Consider the following 21,416-nt stretch of genomic DNA (forward strand, 5'->3'; position numbering starts at 1 on the left):
GAAACTTTGCATATTTAGGTACTTGCTGAATGACATAAAAAAGGGGAACAGTTACCTCAACCTTTTTGAAAATTTCTACCATTTTGGGATCAAGTTCTGTCTGCTTTCTGGATTTTCTTGCAAGGTGCAAAAATGGGATAGGGATGGCTCCACTTGCAGCTTCTGCATCCTTTGGTGCTCCATTCCTTTACTGAGTTACTTCTTCTTCAACAATGTCTTGTACTTCCTCTTCTTTTTCGGCATCTTCCACTTCTACTATGTCTTCATCTTGGGCGTGTACCTGTGGGCTTGGCTCCTCTTGGTTCTTCTCTTGCAGTGTGGTTCCGGACCTCAAAGTGATGGCATTGATGCCACTCTTGGGGTTAGGTAATGGTTGAGAAGGAATTTCACTGGAGCTTAAAGGTTGGTTGGTGGAAGCAGGTAATGAATCTATCCGGACGGCGAGAGCTTGTAAAGTGGCATTCAGACCATTTAAAGTAGAGTTCAGTGTAGTCTGCATGTTTTGTTGTCCTTGTGCAAGAGAACGAAGCATCTCGTCATTTGATGAGGAAGTGGGATAAGTGATCTGAGGAACCTATTGTTGGTTGTGCTAGGGTCCTTGTGATTGCCTTAGGTGAGGTGCTCTGTAGGGTTGGTTCTGATTCTGCTATCTATTGTTGTTATTCCACCTCTGGTTTTCATTGTTGTCTCTGCCTCCTCTGTTATAGTTGTCCCTCCAGCCATGGTTGGAATTATCTTTCCAACCTTGGTTGGAGTTGTCCTGCCATCCTTGGTTGTAGTTCCCACCTTGGTTGTAGTTTCTGCCTTGTTGATTGTATCCTTGATTCGGGCGGTCATAGAAGTTATGAGTAGCTGCCACAGTGTTGTCTTCTTGTTGGAGCTGCGGACACTCATCAGTATAGTGACTATAATCAGCACATATTCCGCATACTCATTGGGGAACTAACTGTTGGCTTTGTTGTGGTGGGGAAGGCTAAGCTTGTTGTTGTTGGTTCAACTGCATTTGCTTCAGTAGGTTGGTCATTTCACATATACTCTGTGTAAGAGCAGAAGTCTCAGTGCTAGAGGAAACTTCTGCAACAGCTTTTGAGTGGCTGCTCCTGTGCCTGTGATTCCTGGTAGACTCAGCTAAGTCGCTGATCAATTGTCATGCTTCATCTGCGGTCTTGTACTTTTTCAGAGAACCATTACTAGCACCATCTAGTGTGGTTTTATCCCGAGGCTTCATGCCTTAAGTGAAGTAGCTGATTAACACTAGCCTTTCAATCATGTGATGGGGGCATACGTCCAAAAGTTCTTAAAACGCTCCCAATACTCATAAAGAGTCTCTGATTCCCCTTGAACAATGCAGGAGATCTCTTTCCTCAATCTATTTGTAACTTTAGCTGGAAAGTATTTTTCCAAGAATTCTCTCCTGAGTGTATCCCAGTTGGTAACAGTTGCTTCAGGTTGGGAGTAGTACCACTCCCTTGCCTTTCCCTCAAGAGAAAACGGTAAGGCAGTTAACAGAATAGAAGTTTCATTTGCACCATGACGCCTTACAGTAGAACAGGCTGTCTGGAAATCCCTTAGGTGCTTGATAGGCTCCTGAGCAGGTAAGCCATGAAACTTGGGCATCAAGTTGATCAATGCAGTCTTCAGCTCAAAATCTGCAGCCAGAGTTGGATGATGCACTTGATATGGCTGCAGTGTAAAATTTGGAGCTCCTGCTTCCTGGAGAGTAATCTTCCTAGGTGCTGCCATGTTATCTGCACGTGAATCAACTGAATCAGTAGTAAAGGAGCTTGTTTCTTCCTCAGATGGCGGTTCAGATTCGCCTTCAGATGAGACTGGTGAATCGATAACAATCACTTCACCACCCTCAGAGGCTAACCTGCGCCAAGCTCGCCTAATACGTGAAAGAGTTCTTTCAATTTCAGGATCAAATGCAGCTAAACTCGGATCAGGCAGTGAACACGTCATTCAATGAAAGAAACATACAGCTCATGGTAATAAAATAAAAAAAATAAAATATGCAAATAAAAATATGTACACTAATTAATAATTCAGCACACAATTGCAACTCCTCGGCAACGGCGCCAAAAACTGACGAGTGGCAGAAGTTAGGCCAATTAAGAGATTGTAATATAAGTACAGTGTTGTGAGTATAGCTCTTAACCAGCTAAAATCCGCCTCATCAATTTAGAAAGGTGTCACAAAAATTAGAATAAAAATACTGGGAGTATGAGTCCCAGGTCGTCTCCCAACGAGTTGCTAGAAAGGGTGCTAAGTTATTAATCAAGATTTTTCCGAGGGTTTTGAGAATTGATTAACAGAAATTAAATAATTGTAATTTAGTGCAATGAAAATTAAAAAGGAATTTATAATATTCTAAATAAAAAGCCTTGACTGGGGGAATGATTAATCGGAAGTTCTATCCTTTTTGGGGTCTCTTAAGTGTAGTATCAAAAAGATTGTTGTTTTCACTTAGTTAACCCTTACTAAATAAAGGAAAGTCAAGTGATTGAGCTAACTCTTATTCGCAAATACTAGTCCTCTCCCTTGAAAAGGTCTAGCGTTAGTAAATACAGAACTAGCCAACAACTTCCAATTTAACCATCACTTAAGCCTTCCAACTCAAGTGTCTCCTTTTAATCAACCCCCATGTCAAGTAGAGAATCTACTCCATTGACATGAATATAACGCTTGTAGAAATATAAGAAGAAGACATAATAAATTAAATAAAATAAGCTTTGAAAATTAATTAAAGATAAAAGTAATCCTTTTCATTAACAATCCATGAAAATAATCCAATTACCACTCTAAACAAGAATTAAGAATATGGAATAAATAAAAGAGTAAGTAAGAAAGCAAACTAGAATAGTATCTTCAACGGAGGTGATGACTCTTCAATATCCAAAAGCAAAAGCAATAAACTATGAAACTATGAATGTAAACAAAACCTAGAGGAAGAGTAGTTTCTCTCTAGATTCAGATCTAAAAGCCTAAAAACTATCATAATGAGAATATGTAAATGTGTATGTCTCTGTGTGTTGAGTCTCTGCTTATTCACTGGCTTTATTCTGTGTTTCTGGGCCGAAAACTAGGTCAAAACGCGGCCCGAAATCGCCCCCAGCGTTTTCTGTTAATTCTGCAGATCGCGCTTGTCACGCGTACGCGTCAGTCACGTGTGCACGTCATTTGGCAAATTTCCTTGTCACGCGTACGCGTCGTCCATGCGTGCGCGTCATCTTGCAGAACTCCAATCCACGCGTACGCGTCAGGCACGCGCACGTGTCGCTGTAAATTTCTCTATTCCGCGCGCTTGCGTGAGCCATGCGTGCACGTCGGTGCTCGCTGGTCATCTCCTTAGTTTCTTGTGTTCCTTCCATTTTTGCAAGCTTCCTCTCCAATTTCTAAGCCATTCCTGCCCTATAAAGCCTAAAACACTTAACGCACGGATCACGGCATCGAATGGTATAAAAGAGAATTAAAATATACTAATTAAAGATCTATAGGAAGCATGTTTTCAATCATAAAATAATACTAGGAAGGGATTATAAAATCATGCAAATCATATGAATAAGTGGGTGAAGACTTGATGAAACCACTCAATTAAACACAAAATAAACCATAAAATAGTGGTTTATCAATTACTTATTTATATGATCGACACTGAAATACACAATATTCTGTATAATATTTTTAGCATGTTGTCACGATTTAGGACTGTGACATTCGAACTATAATCACTATTTTGTAATAAATCACGTTTTTAACTATAAACAATACGAGTATAGTTATAGTATAATGGTCACAGTTTTCAAAGCGAAAATCATAATTGTTTTCTGCCAAGATGAAAAACATGGCCATAACTATAATCATATTTATTTCGTTAAACTTTAGGTCACAATTTTAAACTATGACCATTAGCATAAAACTTTAAGCTACAGTATTGAACCATGAGTCCAATGACCCTACTCGATGGTAATGGTGATCAAACCTCCGACCACTTCAATTTGTTAAGGGACCACGCCGTACCCTTGTAGTTAAAATATTTCATTTCTTTAAACAGAAATGTTTGGTAACCAAAGAAAATCAGTCAAAAACAACCATAACTTACCTTATTTAGCATTTATTAATTATTGCGACATTTAATTAATATTAAATAAAGCAAGTTCTGACTATTTTTTTTTTTTTTTTACCTAACATTACCTAACAAATAGAATATAAACTTCGATTCAATAAAATGTAATAAACAGCTATATACATGTGATTCATCATTCAAGTGAAAAGAAAAAAAAAAAAAAAAGCTAATTGTTAATTTAGCAAGGGATTGTTGTATTGTTTTCTTCCCCTAGCTACTACAATAAAATTTTCGCGAATTGCCAACTTGCATGGTAATAAATAAACAATGCAGTACCTTCTAGTGTCTTCCATGAATCTATTCCAATTTCTCAACAGGGACTCTTCTCCGGAACATTCTCAAAAGCCATAATTACTCAACCGTTGGATCATCCAACAACACACGTGTTCACATCACAACAAACAACGGTATAACCGTATAACCCATTTCGTTGTTCTATATATACACCCTCCCTCCTCCGAACATGCTCGGAAAGAGTTGACAATCAACCTGAAAACAAAATATTGTTGTGCAGTGCTCTCTTTCTGTTTCATTGTTCTCTCCAATTAGTTACACATGGCTCCCCCAGAACTAGTTCAGGGCAGTGTGAAATCCGGTGCGGCAGGGATCACGAAACAGGCGAGTGTTCCGAGTTGTGCGTACGTGACGTTCCTGGCAGGGAACGGTGATTACGTGAAAGGTGTGGTGGGTTTGGCAAAAGGGTTGAGGAAGGTGAAGAGTGCGTACCCATTGGTGGTCGCTGTTCTACCTGATGTACCAGAAGAGCACCGTAGGATATTGGAGTCTCAAGGGTGCATTCTTCGTGAGATCGAACCTCTTTATCCACCTGAGAACCACACACAGTTTGCCATGGCCTACTACGTCATCAACTACTCCAAACTACGTATTTGGGAGGTAAGTTTTTATACGTTCATTTTCTAGATCCTATACGTTAAATAAAGAGAGTCAACACTTTTAATTAAAAAATACATAGAGAACTACCTGATAATTTGATATCCAAAAAGAGCTGTGAATAAAAAATCCTAAGAAAATTTTCATTTAAGTGAATTTAACATTTTCCTAAGTACTGAGGGTTTGTTGATGATGATGTTACAGTTTATTGAATACAAGAAGATGATTTACTTGGACGGAGACATTCAAGTTTACGAAAACATTGACGAGCTGTTTGATGTTCCTGATGGAAACTTGTACGCTGTGATGGACTGCTTTTGCGAGAAGACATGGAGCCACACACCACAATACAAGATCGGTTACTGTCAACAGTGCCCTGAGAAAGTGAAGTGGCCAATTAAGGAGTTGGGCCAACCACCTTCCCTTTACTTCAACGCTGGCATGTTTGTGTTTGAGCCTAGCATTCAAACCTACCATCACTTGCTCGCAACACTTCAAGTCACCACGCCTACCCCGTTTGCCGAGCAGGATTTTCTTAATATGTATTTCAGGAACATTTATAAGCCAATTCCTTTGGACTACAACCTTGTCCTTGCTATGCTCTGGCGTCACCCTCAGAATGTGGACCTTCAAAAAGTTAAGGTTGTCCACTATTGTGCTGCGGTATGTGCATCAGATTCTGTGTAATTCTCATCGCTCGCTTCTTGGATTTGTGGTTGATTGTTATTGTATACAATTCATTTTATTTTTCTGTCGACATGTTTAATTCAGCTTTGAATTTTATTTGTTTATTTTTGCGTTACATTACTAATACTAATTAAATCTTTTTATTAAAAATATTGGTTCTTAGCAATTTTTTTAAATTACATTTTGTTATACAATTACATTGAATTACGAAATAGAATTTTAAAAAATACATTAAATAAGGTTATGAAAAATTAGGGATGGTATCAGATTTATAGTTTTATATATTTTAATTATTTTAGAATAAAAATAGAAAAAAAAAATAGATATTGAACATGAACTAAATAAATATTAATTTACCCTTTTTTTTCTTCACATTTAGGACATTGAAGACAATGGCATTGACAAAACTCTTTTCTTTTATCTCGGTTTTTTTTTTATAATTAATTTGGTAGAATTGTGTGAACTCATGATTAGTTTATTTTGTTTCAGGGTTCAAAGCCATGGAGGTACACAGGAAAGGAAGAGAATATGCAGAGAGAGGACATAAAGAAGCTGGTACAGAAGTGGTGGGATATATATAATGACTCTTCGCTTGACTACAAGAAGCCAGATGTGGACCCCTTTGTTGGGGCTTTATCGGAGGCTGCTCATCAACTTCACTATATAGCTGCACCCTCTGCGGCTTAATTGAGCGCCTTCAGCTACAACAAAACAAAAGGGAAGTTCTTTTAGCATTGGAAATAGCAGAGCTTAAGCGAGCTCTACATCATTTGTAATTTTTTTGTTCTTCAGTTTTGTCTATTTTGCTTCCGTAAGTGTGATTTTTGTTGCCATTGTAATATTTTTGGGCAATGTTGTATGAAAAAAGAAGACTACTTTAATAAAGACACTAAAAATATCTTTTTTTTTTAATGTTTACATGTGTTATGTTATTATTGGATATTTTTATTAAATCGGTTAATAATTTATTTTTTAATAAACCAGATCAAAATCAGTTTATTATAACAACAAATAATAAACTCAATTGTCTACATTATAATTATTAAATTCAGTTTGATTCGATCGAATTTACGCAATCTGAATCGAATCATGTTTAAAAGAAAGAAAAAAAAAAACATAATTTTATTCGAGTGAACCATCTTGTGTTAATCGCTTTATTCGAGTGACAATAAGGCATGTACTTATTGTTGAAACCACATAATTATGATTATGAAGTGTATATAGCATGGTTAAATATGACTGTGTATAATTTCGTATTGTGGGGTTTATTATACAGGATATTCTCTTAGGGAAAAGAAGAGGAATGATTTCTGCTGGAGAAGGGACAATATCTAGGATTTTGTTAGACTTTAATTAGTTGTTTAGGCTGAAAAATTTTTTGCTCTTATATAAGGCAAAACACATCAAAAGAGTGGCAGAATTCTACTTCAGAGGAATCATTTCAATTGAGAGTCCCTCGACAATCAATATACATACAAGAGAAGACCGTTGTAAAACTATTTTAATTTCTCAGCTAATTAAATTTAACTATTCAAACGATCGTTCATGCAGTGCATAAGAAATTGAATATACTAATTAATGTGAGCATATGATTAGATTATAGTAAAAATTAGGTTTATTGATGTTATTATAAATTAGATCGTTTCAATGCACAATTAAACCCGATCCGTTTATATAAATGATTCAAATTGAATCAGATCTAATAATTATGGTCTAAAAAATAGGTTTATTAATGTTATTATAAAGATTGGGGTTTTTTTTTTTTGTTTTTAATCATTTAATTATTAAACCGGTTTATTAAATACATCCAATCATAATTTAACACTTAAACATCTTAAAAAAAAGTGTTTTAAGGTAACTTTATTAAACCGAATCCTACTAGGGAGATAATGACTTATTTGTACAATGTGTACAATGGGATATATGAGTTACAAAATGAACATCCCACATCCGAGTACTAGGGATAATAAACATCTTCCCAAAAACTTAAATTGATTTTCGGGTTTACCAAGAATCGAATTCTTGACATTTCGAATCTAGAGTTCTAATACCATGTCATAATACCACTCATCCCAAAAATTTCAGCTGATGAGAATAGATAATACTAATGATTATATCTCTAATAGTCAATAAACCTCCATTGTACACATTGTACAGATATTCCATTGACTCATCATACTTTCTCTTATAGAAGAATATCTCCCATGAAAAAAAAGATGAATCAAGTAATTACTTTGTGATTGATGAATCAGAGAGTGACATGTGGAAGGTAGAAGGCGTGTTGACCAGCATTATGACCGTGTTATTAGGGTGTAATAGATTTGTTAAGCACCATCATTGTCATGTTTTGGTTAACTAATAAATATAAGGAAAAGACAAATAAATAAATGAAATGAAAAAATAAAAATCATTACTAGAGTTCTACCTTCTACGTATGTCCAAACCCAATGCCCACTATATATAGAGTCGGACTAATTGGTCAATTCACCCGTAATTAGAGGTTTCAAAATTTCAGAGAACAAAAATTTCAGGTATATTAATTTTTAATATTTTTAGTTATTACTTAGTTAGTATAAATATTAAATTATTTTTAATAAATAAAATTTATTAATTTATATATATAAATTTTAAAAAATATAAAAACAAATTACATAGTTATTAAAACTGAATTGACAATTAATTCGGTTAAACTATTAAGTTACTGGACTAATAATTTAACCGTTGAATTATTGACAGAACTATTTAAATTGATAATAATAAAATAAATACATAGAAGTTTTAATAAAATAAAAAATACGTTATTATTGAATAATAAAAATAATATTTTACATCATTTAAAATTAATTAAATTATGAATTTAGTTAATTTGTATTCTAAACTTAGAGGTTAAAAGTATAATAATAAAAAATTTTTAAATTTTTAATATATTCAATGCATTGTAAATATAAAAAAAAAATTATTTTCTTAGTAATTTTTAGTTAAATTTCTTTTACAGTATTGTTAAATTATATATAAATTTTAATTTATTTACTTTTGTATAATTATAGAGATGATAAAATTATAATAATTATGTGCAATGAATAGTATAAAAGTATGCACGGCAGCAGGTAGCTAGTGATAATGCTTGTGTTATATATAATTATTTGCATACAGTATAATAATTAATAAAGAAACACCTAGTGCATTGATAATCAATAAGGCTTTAAGGCCATAATACCTTGAAGGTTCAAGGTTTGAGCCTTGGTTGAAGCTCTTTTAGAAGGCTTTTCTGCAGTTGTTCCTATTATGATTCAGCGTGCTGTCAATCCACGTGTGAAAAAGCGCGGATTGTTACATTGACCCGCCGGATCAATTGCCTTCATTTTTTTTAATTTAACCTCTAAATTTTAAATTTGTATTTTAGAGGGTAAAGTATAATTTTTTATTTTTAAATAAATTTTTTTATATTTATTTTTAATTTCATCTATAAAATAAATTATAAGAGATCACACTTTACTCTCTAAAGTGAAATTCAAACTTTAGAGAATCCAAATCCCATTTTCATGTCTTGCTCACTTATGTTTATTTTTGCTAGACTTCAAAACCTCCGCCCCAATGAGAAGATTGTTCCACTGGTGTAGTCGTTTGTCCATCCTTACTACAAAAATCATCCTTGTATAGCCTTTTCTGATATTACCAAATTTGTCTCTATTGTGAAAAACTATTGATTACTTACATTAAAATACTCATAAGCATGGTTTTTTGTCGAACTAGGAGTAAATCTCCAAAATGATCCCTCAGATTGATTTCGTGCACCAATGTTATCCCTGACTTTTAAAATGCTCTAATTGCACCCTTAAGATTGAGCTCCGTGCGAAATCCTGGTCCTTCCACCCATTTCCGGCGTGACTCAGCAGACGGAGCGCTGAGCTGGCGGTTTGTGGTCCACGTAGGCAGCTTGGAGGGTACTTCCATTGCTTGTTAAGAAGAGGACGATACTACCTACCGCAAGGTTTCTTCTTCTACTTCTCTTTCTCTCAGATCTACTTGCTCTTTCTTACTTGCTTTGTTGATCCGTTTTCTAATCTTGCTAAAAAGTTGATTTGATCATGGAGGCTTGCGATCTAACTAGCTTTTGTAGTGTTAATCTGAGATCAGGTGTCATTGTGATAGTTCTAGATGATTGATTATGTTCCGTTAGTTTCACCCTAGAAATCTTGATTGAGATCTGTGTTTTGATGACAGGGATGCAAGAGGCTGCAAGGTGAGATTGGAGGAACTCCAGCGAACATGAGTGGTTGTTCTTCACTACAGCCAAGCCCACAGTCATCAGCGTTCCCAAGCCCTGTTCTTTCCTACCATGCTAGCCCAACTTCCTCATCATTCTCCAGCCCCTCTCGCATTTTCCCAACCTTCAAAACCCCTCTTCATTCCTCCGACCATTCATTCATAACATCACCTCCATCCCCACAAACCTTCCTCCTCTTACTTCCCCAACCTCCAGGGGTTCTAAAGGCGAATTTCGAATCCCTCTCCAATGTCTCCTCTCTTAATTCGTTCTGCCATCCTCTCTTCACGGTATCCGCCCCATCCAGCCCCTCCTGCCGCCACCAATTGGCTACTTCTACCATTCCTGAGTGCGATGAATATGATGCTTCCATTGTGGACTCCGGTCGCTGGATTAGTTTTCAGACAACGACTGCCTCGGCTGCTCTTTCATCGCCTACATTTAACCTTGGGAAACCAGCAATGCTGCCAGCAGATCACTCCCCAGGGCCCAGGGTTCCATGGATATGAATAAAGGCATGCAATGGGGCCAGGCTGCAGAGAGAGGAAGACCATCGAATTTTGACTTTGAGAATGGTAGAGTGAAGCCATGGGAGGTGAGAGGATACATGAGGTGGGAGTGGATGAGTTGTAACTTACTCTAGGCTGTGGAAAGGCCTGATGTTGAAAATAATGTTTAGGGCTACCTCCAGGCAAAACGGCGTCGTTTAAGGCTGCCTACGTGGACCACAAACCACCAGCTCAGTGCTTCGGCTGCTGAGTCACGCCGGAAATGGGTGGAAGGACCAAGATTTTGCACGGAGCTCATTTTGAAGGGTACAATTAAAGCATTTTAAAAGTCAGGGGTAATATTGGTGTACGGGCTCAATCTGAAGGACCATTTTGGAGATTTACTCGTCGAACTAGATACAAGATTAATGAATAACAAAATGCTGCATCGTATTAGTGTGCACATGTATTTTATATACAACATATATATGGTGTTTCTTTTTCTCTTTCTTTTTTCTTTTTTGTGTTTGCTTTGTTACAACAATAAAATTATGCTTACCAATATAATAAAAATGTGAACAAAACAAAATACGACACATAAAATATATGATCTATATTAACATTTATTTATTTAAAAAATATATCATATTATTATCTTTGCTAAAATATTTTTATAATTTATTAAAAAATAAAAATAATTTTATTCAATTTTACAAAAAATCTAAATATTCTGATTTTTATATTTGACAAAAAATAAATGACCCTTTTAAATTTAGAAAAATTTAAAATTCAATTAATTTAATTTTGTATTTTTAAATTTAGAATAATTTAAATAATAAAACAAAAATCACATATGAAAAAGAAAAAAAAAACTATTCTTCGTCTTCTCTCCTTTTTCTGCCATGAGATTGGATACACGACTCGGTGCTTGGTAATTTTCCACGAACGCCAAAATTAGTGTGTTGGAGGCCGTCATCGTGGTTGCGGTTTCTCAGGTGAGAAAAGGGGAGAAGACAAACAAAAAATTTTTTTTTAAGATGTGGTTTTTGTTTTGTTTTTAAAATTATTTAAAATTTAAAAATTTAAAATTAAAGTCCGTAGAATTTTAAAATTTGATAAATATAAAAAGGTAATTTTTGTTAAACATAAAAATAAGGATACTTCAATTTTTTAAATTAAATAAAAAATATTTTTGTCCATTTTAAATTATAAGAATATTTTAGTAAAGATAATGATAAGATATATTTTCTTAAAAAAAAAATTAAATGTTGATGCAAAAAATATAGGACACATGTTATATTATTATTTGTCCACAATTTTATTATACTAGTACGTATAAATTTATCATCATACTAAAACAAACACTATCCAAAAACAAAATCTATTTCTGTATTGCATGATCAGCATTAGTCAAGAATGAATTTTGGAAAGCTCAAGAGTAATATACACCAAATTGATCCTTAAAAAATTTTTAAATAAGATGTTTTAGTCTTTAATAAATTTTGATTATCTATAAAATTTTTTAAATTATTTTTGTCAAATAAATTGGTCTTCTTCTGAGAGTTACCTGAAACTAAGTTATTTTTGAGCTAAAAATAAAGTAGGTTCAGACTCTTTTTAGGACAACGTCCAATTTTTACTGGTGTCGCCATCCGAATTCTTCGTAAAGAGATGGAGGTGGTACCTACAAGAGACTTTGATGGTTAAGTTAGCCATTCTCTTTTGCTAGAAACGTTAAAATCTCCTTTTTAGATAAATGAAAGATATCTTACGAGTTAGTTATTTATTTAGATAAATATGACTGTACTGCTGTCATCATGTCCGACCTCTATAAAATTGAGTAAGTGTAAATGAGATCAGATCTCTTAAGTGGTCCTTTATTTTAGACTTGGCTATATTTTTTGGTTAGAATATGAACATGTCCTTTTATTATTTTAAAAAGACTAATTTTTTTATAATAATATTTTTAGAATTAAATATTTTATGAAAAAATTATTATAAAAATTTGATTAAAAACAAAAAAAGTTAGTCTATTTGACAAAAATAATTTTTAAAAATTTTAATAAAATAAATATTTACTATAAAATTTCTGAGATGAATTTAGATCTTTAGTAGATGAGAAATTATGGAACTTGACATAAGGCCCCATTTTAGACTTCAAGTCCGCATATATGAACCACTAGATCCAATATCTAGGTAACTACCATGTAGGGTAACCACATAACCCTTAAAAGATAGGAAAATCTTTAAATGTATCCAAAATATTGGTATTTTAATAATTTTAATTATTAATTTTAAATATATTATATATATTTTTTATAATTGACATTAACAGTTAAAATTATTAAAATATTGGTATAATTGATATACTTAAAATTATTTTCTAAAAGATATTTGTTAGTGTCACATCTAAATAATAGGAAGGGATCCCATTAGGAGAGATGGTGAACCACAAATTAGATGTCCCTCTTGCTTGTTGGTAGGGGTGTATACGGTATGACTCAATTCGAAGATTCGATTTGGATTCAAATATTTTGAAGATTAATTTGGTGTGATTTTATTAGGTTTAGAGTTAAGTAAGAGTCTTAAAAATAGACTCTGTTATTATTTAAGATTAGATCAAGGCGAATTTGACACCACTTTATTCATGTACATTTTAAGAGAACTAAAAAAAGTATATATATGTTAAATTAATTTTAATATTATTTTATATTAATTATAAACTTATTATTTTATTTTAATCACACTTGCTGAATTAGAAATTAGATAAAAGAAACATGAAATTAGAATTTATGAACAAATTTATATTTAAATTTATATATCAATTTTTTGGTAATAAGTATGTTTTTTTTTATAAATAAGTGTATCATAATTTTTTAAATAAAATTTATCAAGACTTAAATTTTATCGGTTTAGACCTGATTTTAGTGTAATCCAAAAATAATAAAATTTTACCGAATTTAAGGTCAGATAAGAGTCACAAAAATAAATTCAATCATTATTTAGAGTCGAATTTGAATCAAGAGACTTCAGTAGACCAAGTACACTCTACTTGGTGGTTACAGATCCCTTTAAAAACACGTGACAAAAACTTGTTTTGAGCAATCTTATTCATACAACTAAAAGATTGTCCAACAATAATGATATTTTAAGAACAATGATGTGTTTGTTTTTTATACTTTTTAAGAACAACTATGTGTAGCTTTTAATTTAAAGAAATCGTACATTAAAATTTTTTATCAATAATTATATCAACAATTACTTTCAGAAAGAAGAGATATATTTTTTTTATTAGAAATATTTGATACTAAAAAATAGTCAAAAATAACAAAAATTTATCATATTTAATTTTTATTAATTATTACAATAATAAATAAAAACTAAATAAAGTAAGTTATGACAATTTTTTTGTCTTCTTAATTTACTTATTTAGTATTTATTAATTATTGCGATAATTAATTAATACTAAATAAAACAAAAAATGAACGGTATAGATCCGATCTTCTTCTCTCACTATAAGAGAGACTATTTGTACCGACAGTCATATCAACGGTGAATAAAATATTGTCAAAGTATCTTATTATGAAATCTTTGGTTAATAAGAGTTACATGATTGACACTGAAATGCACTATATTCTGTATAATATTTTTGGCATATTATCACATTTTAAAATCGTAACATTTGAGCTATAATCACTATTTTGATAATAACTACCTACCTGGTAAATTCATACGTATCGATATGTTTAAAATATGGACAAATAATAACAATCTACATAGAATTTATTTTCTACATCAACATTTAATTTTTGTTTTTTAAATATATATTATATCACCACTTTTACTAATACACCCCTTTAATTAAATAAAAATAAAAAAATATTTTTTATTTAATTTTATAAAAAGTCTTAAATATCCTTCTTTTATTTGATTAGACAAAAATATCCTTTTAAATTAATGAAATTTTAGAATTCAATTAATCCTAATTTTATAGTTTCAAATAATTTAAACAACAAAACAAAAACATATTAAAAAACAAAAAATCAAAATTTCTTCGTCTTCTCCAATTTCTCTAAGCAAAACATATCAAAGAAACAAAAAATCAATTGTTCTTCATCTTCTCCAATTATCCCTCTGAAGCAAAGCAGTGAAAATTCCAAACCAAAACCCTAGGTTCTTCGCCGATGCCGTCCCAATGGCTTCATCCGCGTCGTCCAACCATTTCAGCACACGACCTTCAATTTTTTTCAAATCCCTTCTTTCGTTCTGAACATGATGCTTGGTTTCATCTCTTTTACCTTCAAGATCAGTAACACGGTCACTCAACTCCTTAAAATGGGCTTTGTAGAATATTATATAACCGAATTGCCTTCCAATGGCACCCACAGTATAGTCTGCCACTTTTCCGGCAAGAGAAATTAGAATTTTCATTGACTGTTTTGATTCAAGAGCTGAGACTACAAACAAAAGTCGAAAATTTTTAAATGAGGAAAAGAGTTCAAATTTGGGATTTTCACTGCTTTGTTTTAGAGGGGTAATTGAAAAAGATAAAGAACGATCGAATTTTTTGTTTCTTTGATATGTTTTGCTTAGAGAGGCAACCAATGATTAGAGAAATTGGAGAAGATGAAGAAATTTTGATTTTTTGTTTTGCTGTTTAAATTATTTGAAACTATAAAATTAGGATTAATTGAATTCTAAAATTTCGTTAATTTAAAATGATATTTTTGTCTAATCAAATAAAAGAAAGATGTTTAAGATTTTTTATAAAATTAAATAAAAAATATTTTTTGATTTAATTAAAGGGGTGTATTAGTAAAAGTGATGATATAATATATATTTAAAAAAACAAAAATTAAATGTTGATGTGAAAAATAAATTCCACGTGGTTTGTTATTATTTGTCCATATTTTAAACGTATCGGTACGTATGAATTTATCATCGTACCGTAGCAAATACCTAACTAATAAGTCCCCATTTTAACAATAAATAATACGAGTGTAGTCATTGATCACGGTTTTCAAAGCTAAAGTCATAATTTTTTTTTTTTGGCTAAGATGATAAACATGGATATAACTATAGTCATATTTATTTCATTAAACTTTAGGTTACAATTTTAAATCATGACCATTAGCATAAAACTTTAAGGTAAAGTTTTGAACCATGATATGACCGTACTCGATGGTAATGGTGATCCAACCTCCTACCATTTAATTTTGTTAAGGGACCACGCCCTACCCTTGTGGTTGAAATATTTTATTTCTTCAAATTGTTTAACAAATAAACTGAAACCTTAGATTCAATAAATTGTAATAAACAGCTACATGTGATTCAGGTGAAAAAATGCTAATTGTTAATTTAGCAAAGGATTATTGTAACATCAGAATAAACAACGGTATAACCGTAGAACCCATTTCGTTGTTCTATATATACACCCTCCCTCTTCCGAACATGCTAGGAAAGAGTTGACAATCAACCTGAAAACAAAACATTGTTGTGCAGTGCTCTCTTTCTGTTTCATTGTTCTCTTCAATTAGTTACACATGGCTACCCCAGAACTAGTTCAGGGCAGTGTGAAATCCGGTGCGGCAGGGATCACAAAACAGGCGAGTGTTCCGAGTTGTGCGTACGTGACGTTCCTGGCAGGGAACGGTGATTACGTGAAAGGTGTGGTGGGTTTGGCAAAAGGGTTGAGGAAGGTGAAGAGTGCGTACCCATTGGTGGTCGCTGTTCTACCTGATGTACCAGAAGAGCACCGTAGGATATTGGAGTCTCAAGGGTGCATTCTTCGTGAGATCGAACCTCTTTATCCACCTGAGAACCACACACAGTTTGCCATGGCCTACTACGTCATCAACTACTCCAAACTACGTATTTGGGAGGTATGTTGTTAAATGGAGACTCACATATTGACGTGAAGTACATAGTTAAAAAACAGTTAATAAAACTTTAGTTAAATTTGTTAAATTATTTAATTATTTTTATTATGGACTTTATATAAAGGCAATCGAAGGTTATACTGTTATAGTTTATTTTCTAGATTTTATACGTTAAATAAAGAGAGTCAATATTTTTAATTAAAAAATAATATTAATTCAAATGTAAATAAATATAAAATATTAATTATCCAACATTAGTCAAAATAAATACGGAATATCAGTTTTACTTGTAATTATGAAAAATACTTCTACTCCGGCATTTGCCAGGAATGGTATATTTTTTAATAAACTAATTAATATGCTCACTTAAAGAAAAGTTAAGGCTAAGTAGTAAGTACACACTTCTTGTTTTGGTGATGCATTTTATTCTTTTATAAGTTTATTTTTTTTTACTGCTATACACATCTTAAATTATTAATAGCTCGTATTTTTTATTTTAACTTTTTTTAGCTTATGTATTTCTGTTGATTAAAAACGTTGAGTCTATGACACCAAAAAAAAAAAAAAAACACTGCATCTATAGGTGTGTATTTAATTTATAAAATAATTAAATATATTGGTTAGATGTATATTAAAAATCAACTATCAAAATTAATATGTCAAAATATAAAATATATATTAAAAATAAGTTAAACAATACATATATATGTATATAAATATATATTATCTAATTTTAGTAGTTAATTTTAATAGATATATAATATTTTTTTAAAATTATTTAGAAAATAAAAATTCACCTAAAAAATCTATAGTTTCTTTATTTTGTACTGTACTCTATAATTATTGTTGAAATAAATAAATAATTTTAGATATAATAAGTCTATAATGACAGATATTATATATATAATTCTAAATATTAAATTAAATAATATAATTTTAAGTTTGGTCTTCCTAGTATACTTTGATGAATGACATATAGATATATTTCTTGCAATGACATAAATACCTTTAATGCATAGAATTAATATAATTTTAGTGAGAGGTGAATTAGGGTAAATTAGAGTTTTAAGCGAGAGGATTGGTAAAGGATCTAAATAGAGAAACAACCTGACAATTTGATATCCTAAAAGAGTTGTGAATAAAAAATCCTAAAGAAAATTTTCATTTAAAGTGAATTTAACATTTGACCAAGTATTGAGGGTGTGTTGATGATGATGTTACAGTTTATGGAATACAAGAAGATGATTTACTTGGACGGAGACATTCAAGTTTACGAAAACATTGACGAGCTGTTTGATGTTCCTGATGGAAACTTGTACGCTGTGATGGACTGCTTCTGCGAGAAGACATGGAGCCACACACCACAATACAAGATCGGTTACTGTCAACAGTGCCCTCAGAAAGTGAAGTGGCCAATTGAGGAGTTGGGCCAATCACCTTCCCTTTACTTCAACGCTGGCATGTTTGTGTTTGAGCCTAGCATTCAAACCTACCATCACTTGCTCGCAACACTTCAAGTCACCACGCCTACCCCGTTTGCCGAGCAGGATTTTCTTAATATGTATTTCAGGAACATTTATAAGCCAATTCCTTTGGACTACAACCTTGTCCTTGCTATGCTCTGGCGTCACCCTCAGAATGTGGACCTTCAAAAAGTTAAGGTTGTCCATTATTGTGCTGCGGTATGTGCATCAGATTCTGATCGCTTTTTGGATTTCTCGTTGATTGTCATTGTTTACTAATAATACTAATTACTTCTTCTTACTAAAAATATTGATTCATAACAATTTTTTTTTAAATTACATTTTGTTATACAATTAAATTAAATTACGAAATAGAATTTTAAAAAATAAATTAAACAAGGTTATGAAAAATTAGGGATGGTATCAAATTTATAGTTTTAATAACTAAATTAAACATTTACTTTTACATATTTTAATTATCTTAGGATAAAAATAGAAAAAAAATTAGATATTGAACATGAACTAAATAAAATATTAATTACCCTTTTTTTTCTTCACATTTAGGAGGACATTGAAGACAATGGCATAGACAAAACTCTTTTCATTTATCTCGGTTTTTTTGGTTATAATTAATTTGGTAGAATTGTGTGAACTCATGATTAGTTTATGTTTATTTAAGGGATCAAAGCCATGGAGGTACACAGGAAAGGAAGAGAATATGCAGAGAGAGGACATAAAGAAGCTGGTGCAGAAGTGGTGGGATATATACAATGACTCTTCGCTTGACTACAAGAAGCCAGATGTGGACCCCCTTGTTGTGGCTTTACCGAAGGCTGCTCAACTTCACTATATAGCTGCACCCTCTGCAGCTTAATTGAGCGCCTTCAGGTACAACAAAACAAAAGGGAAGTTCTTTTAGCATTGGAAATAGCAGAGCTTAAGCGAGCTCTACATTTCAGCATTTTTGTGATGTTTTGTTCTTCGGTTTTGATTATAAACTTGTCTATTTTGTTTCTGTAAGTGTGATTTTTGTTGCCGTTGTAATATTTCTGGGCAATGATGTACGAAAAAAAAGGATGAATCAAGTTATTACTTTGTGGTATGTCTTCGGTCCCCAGTTATGCGTCCTAAACTCCTAATGTTAATATTTGTTCCCGATTGACGAATCAAAGAGTGACACATGGAAGGTAGATGGTGTTGACCAGCATCATGACCGTGATAGGATATAATAGATACATTTTGTAAGAGAATAATTTTTATAAATAATATGAATAATAGATTCTAAAATTAATTCAATAAAATAAAAAAATATTTTATTTTAAATTATTTTTTAAATTTTAATATTAGAATAACTATTAACACATTTAATAAATTAAATATCTAATTATTATTAATTGTATTTAAATAAATTAAATAAAAAAAATAATCATTTAATTAAAGATAAACAATAATTATTAACAAATAAATATAAGAAAAAGACACGCAAATAAAATGAAATAAAAAAATAAAAAAACAAGAAAACTTACTTTAAAGATCTGTTAAAAAGATTTAATTATTAAAAAAAATTTTAATATCTAAATTATTAAACAAATTAAATTTTTTATAATATTTATAATATTTAAAAAGAAAAATAAATTTTTTTATATAAAAATAAATATATTTTTAATTATTTTTTATAATTTTTATTTTTTTTAAATTTTAATAATTTTTATTAATTATTTATTAATTATTTATATTTTTTATTTTTTATATTGAGTTTCTATTGTTAATGAGAAAAAAATATGAAAAATTACAAAAATAAAAAATAAATAAATAAATAATTAATAAAAATTACTAAAATTAAAAAAAATTATTAATATAAAGATTATAAAAAATAATTAAAAATATATGTCTTTTTATAAAAAGATTTAATTTTTTTTTTAAATATTATAAATATTATAAAAAAATTTGATATTTTTAATAATTTTGATATTAAATGTTTCTTTTAATAATTAAATTTTTCTAACGGTTTTTTTAGAATAATTAAAAAAAAAAAGTAAGAGAATCATTACTAGAGTTCTCCTTCTACATGTGTCCAAACCCAATGCCCAGTATAGAGTTGGACTAATTGGTCAATTAACCCATAACAAGAGGTTTCACAATTTTAGAGAAATACCAGCATTCCATGCAACAGCATGGAACTTCGGCTTTAAGTTTAAAACCTACAACAGTATATCCGATTCATTTTTTTGTTGCTCACTTATGTTTGTTTACCGGACTTCAAAACCCCCACCCCCAAATGAAAAAATTGTTCCACTGGTGTAGCCTTTGGTTTTTCTGATATTTCCAAATTTATCTCTATTGTGAAAAACTATTGATTACTTACATTGAAATACCCATAAGCATAGTTTCCTGTCTAATTATATACAAGATCAAAGTTTGGACTGTGACAAGTGTCACTTTTCATTTGATGGTCAACTATAAGTCACCCATAGTTCCTATACTATAAGCTTGGCCACCAGAGTTATGGTCTTGTTAAATAGTTTTCTTTGATTTGCCATTCTACTTTCATGTGGATTTGAGGATAAAAAAGGAGTTATATTATTAGTCATTCTGAGAGTAATCAAGAAAATTTAATCTTTCTAATCAATATATGTCACATTTTAAATTAATTTATTTTATTTAAAATTTAAAAATTGTTATAAAGAGAAGGAAAATTGATCCTGGTTATTTTTTAAAAGTTCAGCCTCTCAATATATTTTAATGATATGCAAGAGTAAACCATTTTCAATCCACCAACAACTAATGACCATCCTCTTTGCCATATCTCTGTCGCGCCGCCAGTCACATTGCAGCACCAACCACATCTTCATGAATTTTACTGTCAATCAAATTAATAACTGAAAAAATGTGTAGACTACGTGTTATTGATGATAATGATAATACTTGTATATTATGTAAACAAAAGTTGGCAATAACCATTACTTATTCTTTGATTGTGAGTTTATTTAGTAGGTGTAGTGTCTTTGGTTGATTATTTTTGGTAGAAAATACTTGTGAAGAAGGACGAGTGCAAGAAGTAGTTGATTGGTCTTTTTATATTTATTTGAAAGGTTTTGTTGGAAAAAAATGAAATAATTTTTAAAAAAAAGAACAAGTGTCACGAAAGATATCAAGAGATCGCTTAAGAGTTATTAAAAGTAGAATGATGTTGACCGTATATCTGTTAATGACAATACCAAAAATAATTATGGATTGAATATTTTAATTTTGTTATGTTTTTTTCTGTATTCTGGTTGTTTTCTCTAGTTATATTGAGCTTTCTGTTTAAAAAAAGAAAAAACAAAACCTTTCATTTTTAAATAAATCTCGTAAATGTGTTATTGCTAATTTATTTTTTGTAAATAACATAAAAATAATTGAGATTATTGATCTCATTATTATGTTTCTATCCGTTCTGTCAATAAGAATTACATACTTATTAAAAAGAAATTTATAAAATCATCAAATTAATAATAACAAAAATTTAAATGGACACATGTCTAATTCATGTTGATAAAACATACATGAGTGAGAATATAATAGTAGGACACATGATTTCCATCTACAACTTGTTGGTAGGTGAAAAGTTTCAAT

At 31.2% G+C, this 21,416-nt stretch overlaps 2 protein-coding genes and 1 pseudogene across 3 annotated transcripts; all 3 read left to right on the forward strand.

Moving 5' to 3' along the window:
• Positions 1–4,580: 4,580 nt before the first annotated feature.
• Positions 4,581–6,571, forward strand: LOC107619241 (galactinol synthase 1). The gene is made up of 3 exons (XM_016321497.3): positions 4,581–5,020; positions 5,222–5,680; positions 6,194–6,571. The coding sequence occupies exons 1-3, from the start codon at positions 4,682–4,684 to the stop codon at positions 6,389–6,391; spliced, it is 996 nt and encodes a 331-aa protein (XP_016176983.1). The 5' UTR covers positions 4,581–4,681; the 3' UTR covers positions 6,392–6,571.
• A 3,148-nt stretch (positions 6,572–9,719) lies between these two features.
• On the forward strand, positions 9,720–10,909 carry LOC107615287 (BES1/BZR1 homolog protein 2 pseudogene; annotated as a pseudogene). The gene is made up of 2 exons (XR_015900009.1): positions 9,720–9,841; positions 9,929–10,909. The product of XR_015900009.1 is annotated as a BES1/BZR1 homolog protein 2 pseudogene (transcript).
• Positions 10,910–15,770: 4,861 nt separating this feature from the next.
• LOC107619602 (galactinol synthase 1) lies at positions 15,771–18,903 on the forward strand. The gene is made up of 3 exons (XM_016321901.3): positions 15,771–16,341; positions 17,562–18,020; positions 18,481–18,903. Exons 1-3 carry the CDS (start codon positions 16,003–16,005, stop codon positions 18,673–18,675), a joined length of 993 nt encoding a protein of 330 aa, XP_016177387.1. The 5' UTR covers positions 15,771–16,002; the 3' UTR covers positions 18,676–18,903.
• The last annotated feature ends 2,513 nt before the right edge of the window (positions 18,904–21,416 follow it).

Source organism: Arachis ipaensis, chromosome B9, assembly GCF_059453495.1.
Source record: "Arachis ipaensis isolate K30076 ecotype BB chromosome B9, ASM5945349v1, whole genome shotgun sequence".
NCBI lineage: Eukaryota > Viridiplantae > Streptophyta > Magnoliopsida > Fabales > Fabaceae > Arachis > Arachis ipaensis.

Bases quoted from the DNA above. Each gene is read 5' to 3' on its own strand.
- LOC107619602 (XM_016321901.3), top strand. From the start codon at position 16,003: ATGGCTACCCCAGAACTAGTTCAGGGCAGTGTGAAATCCGGTGCGGCA. The intron at 16,342-17,561 runs GTATGTTGTTAA...ATGATGTTACAG, and splicing joins CCAAACTACGTATTTGGGAG to TTTATGGAATACAAGAAGAT. The intron at 18,021-18,480 runs GTATGTGCATCA...TGTTTATTTAAG, and splicing joins TTGTCCATTATTGTGCTGCG to GGATCAAAGCCATGGAGGTA.
- LOC107619241 (XM_016321497.3), top strand. From the start codon at position 4,682: ATGGCTCCCCCAGAACTAGTTCAGGGCAGTGTGAAATCCGGTGCGGCA. The intron at 5,021-5,221 runs GTAAGTTTTTAT...ATGATGTTACAG, and splicing joins CCAAACTACGTATTTGGGAG to TTTATTGAATACAAGAAGAT. The intron at 5,681-6,193 runs GTATGTGCATCA...ATTTTGTTTCAG, and splicing joins TTGTCCACTATTGTGCTGCG to GGTTCAAAGCCATGGAGGTA.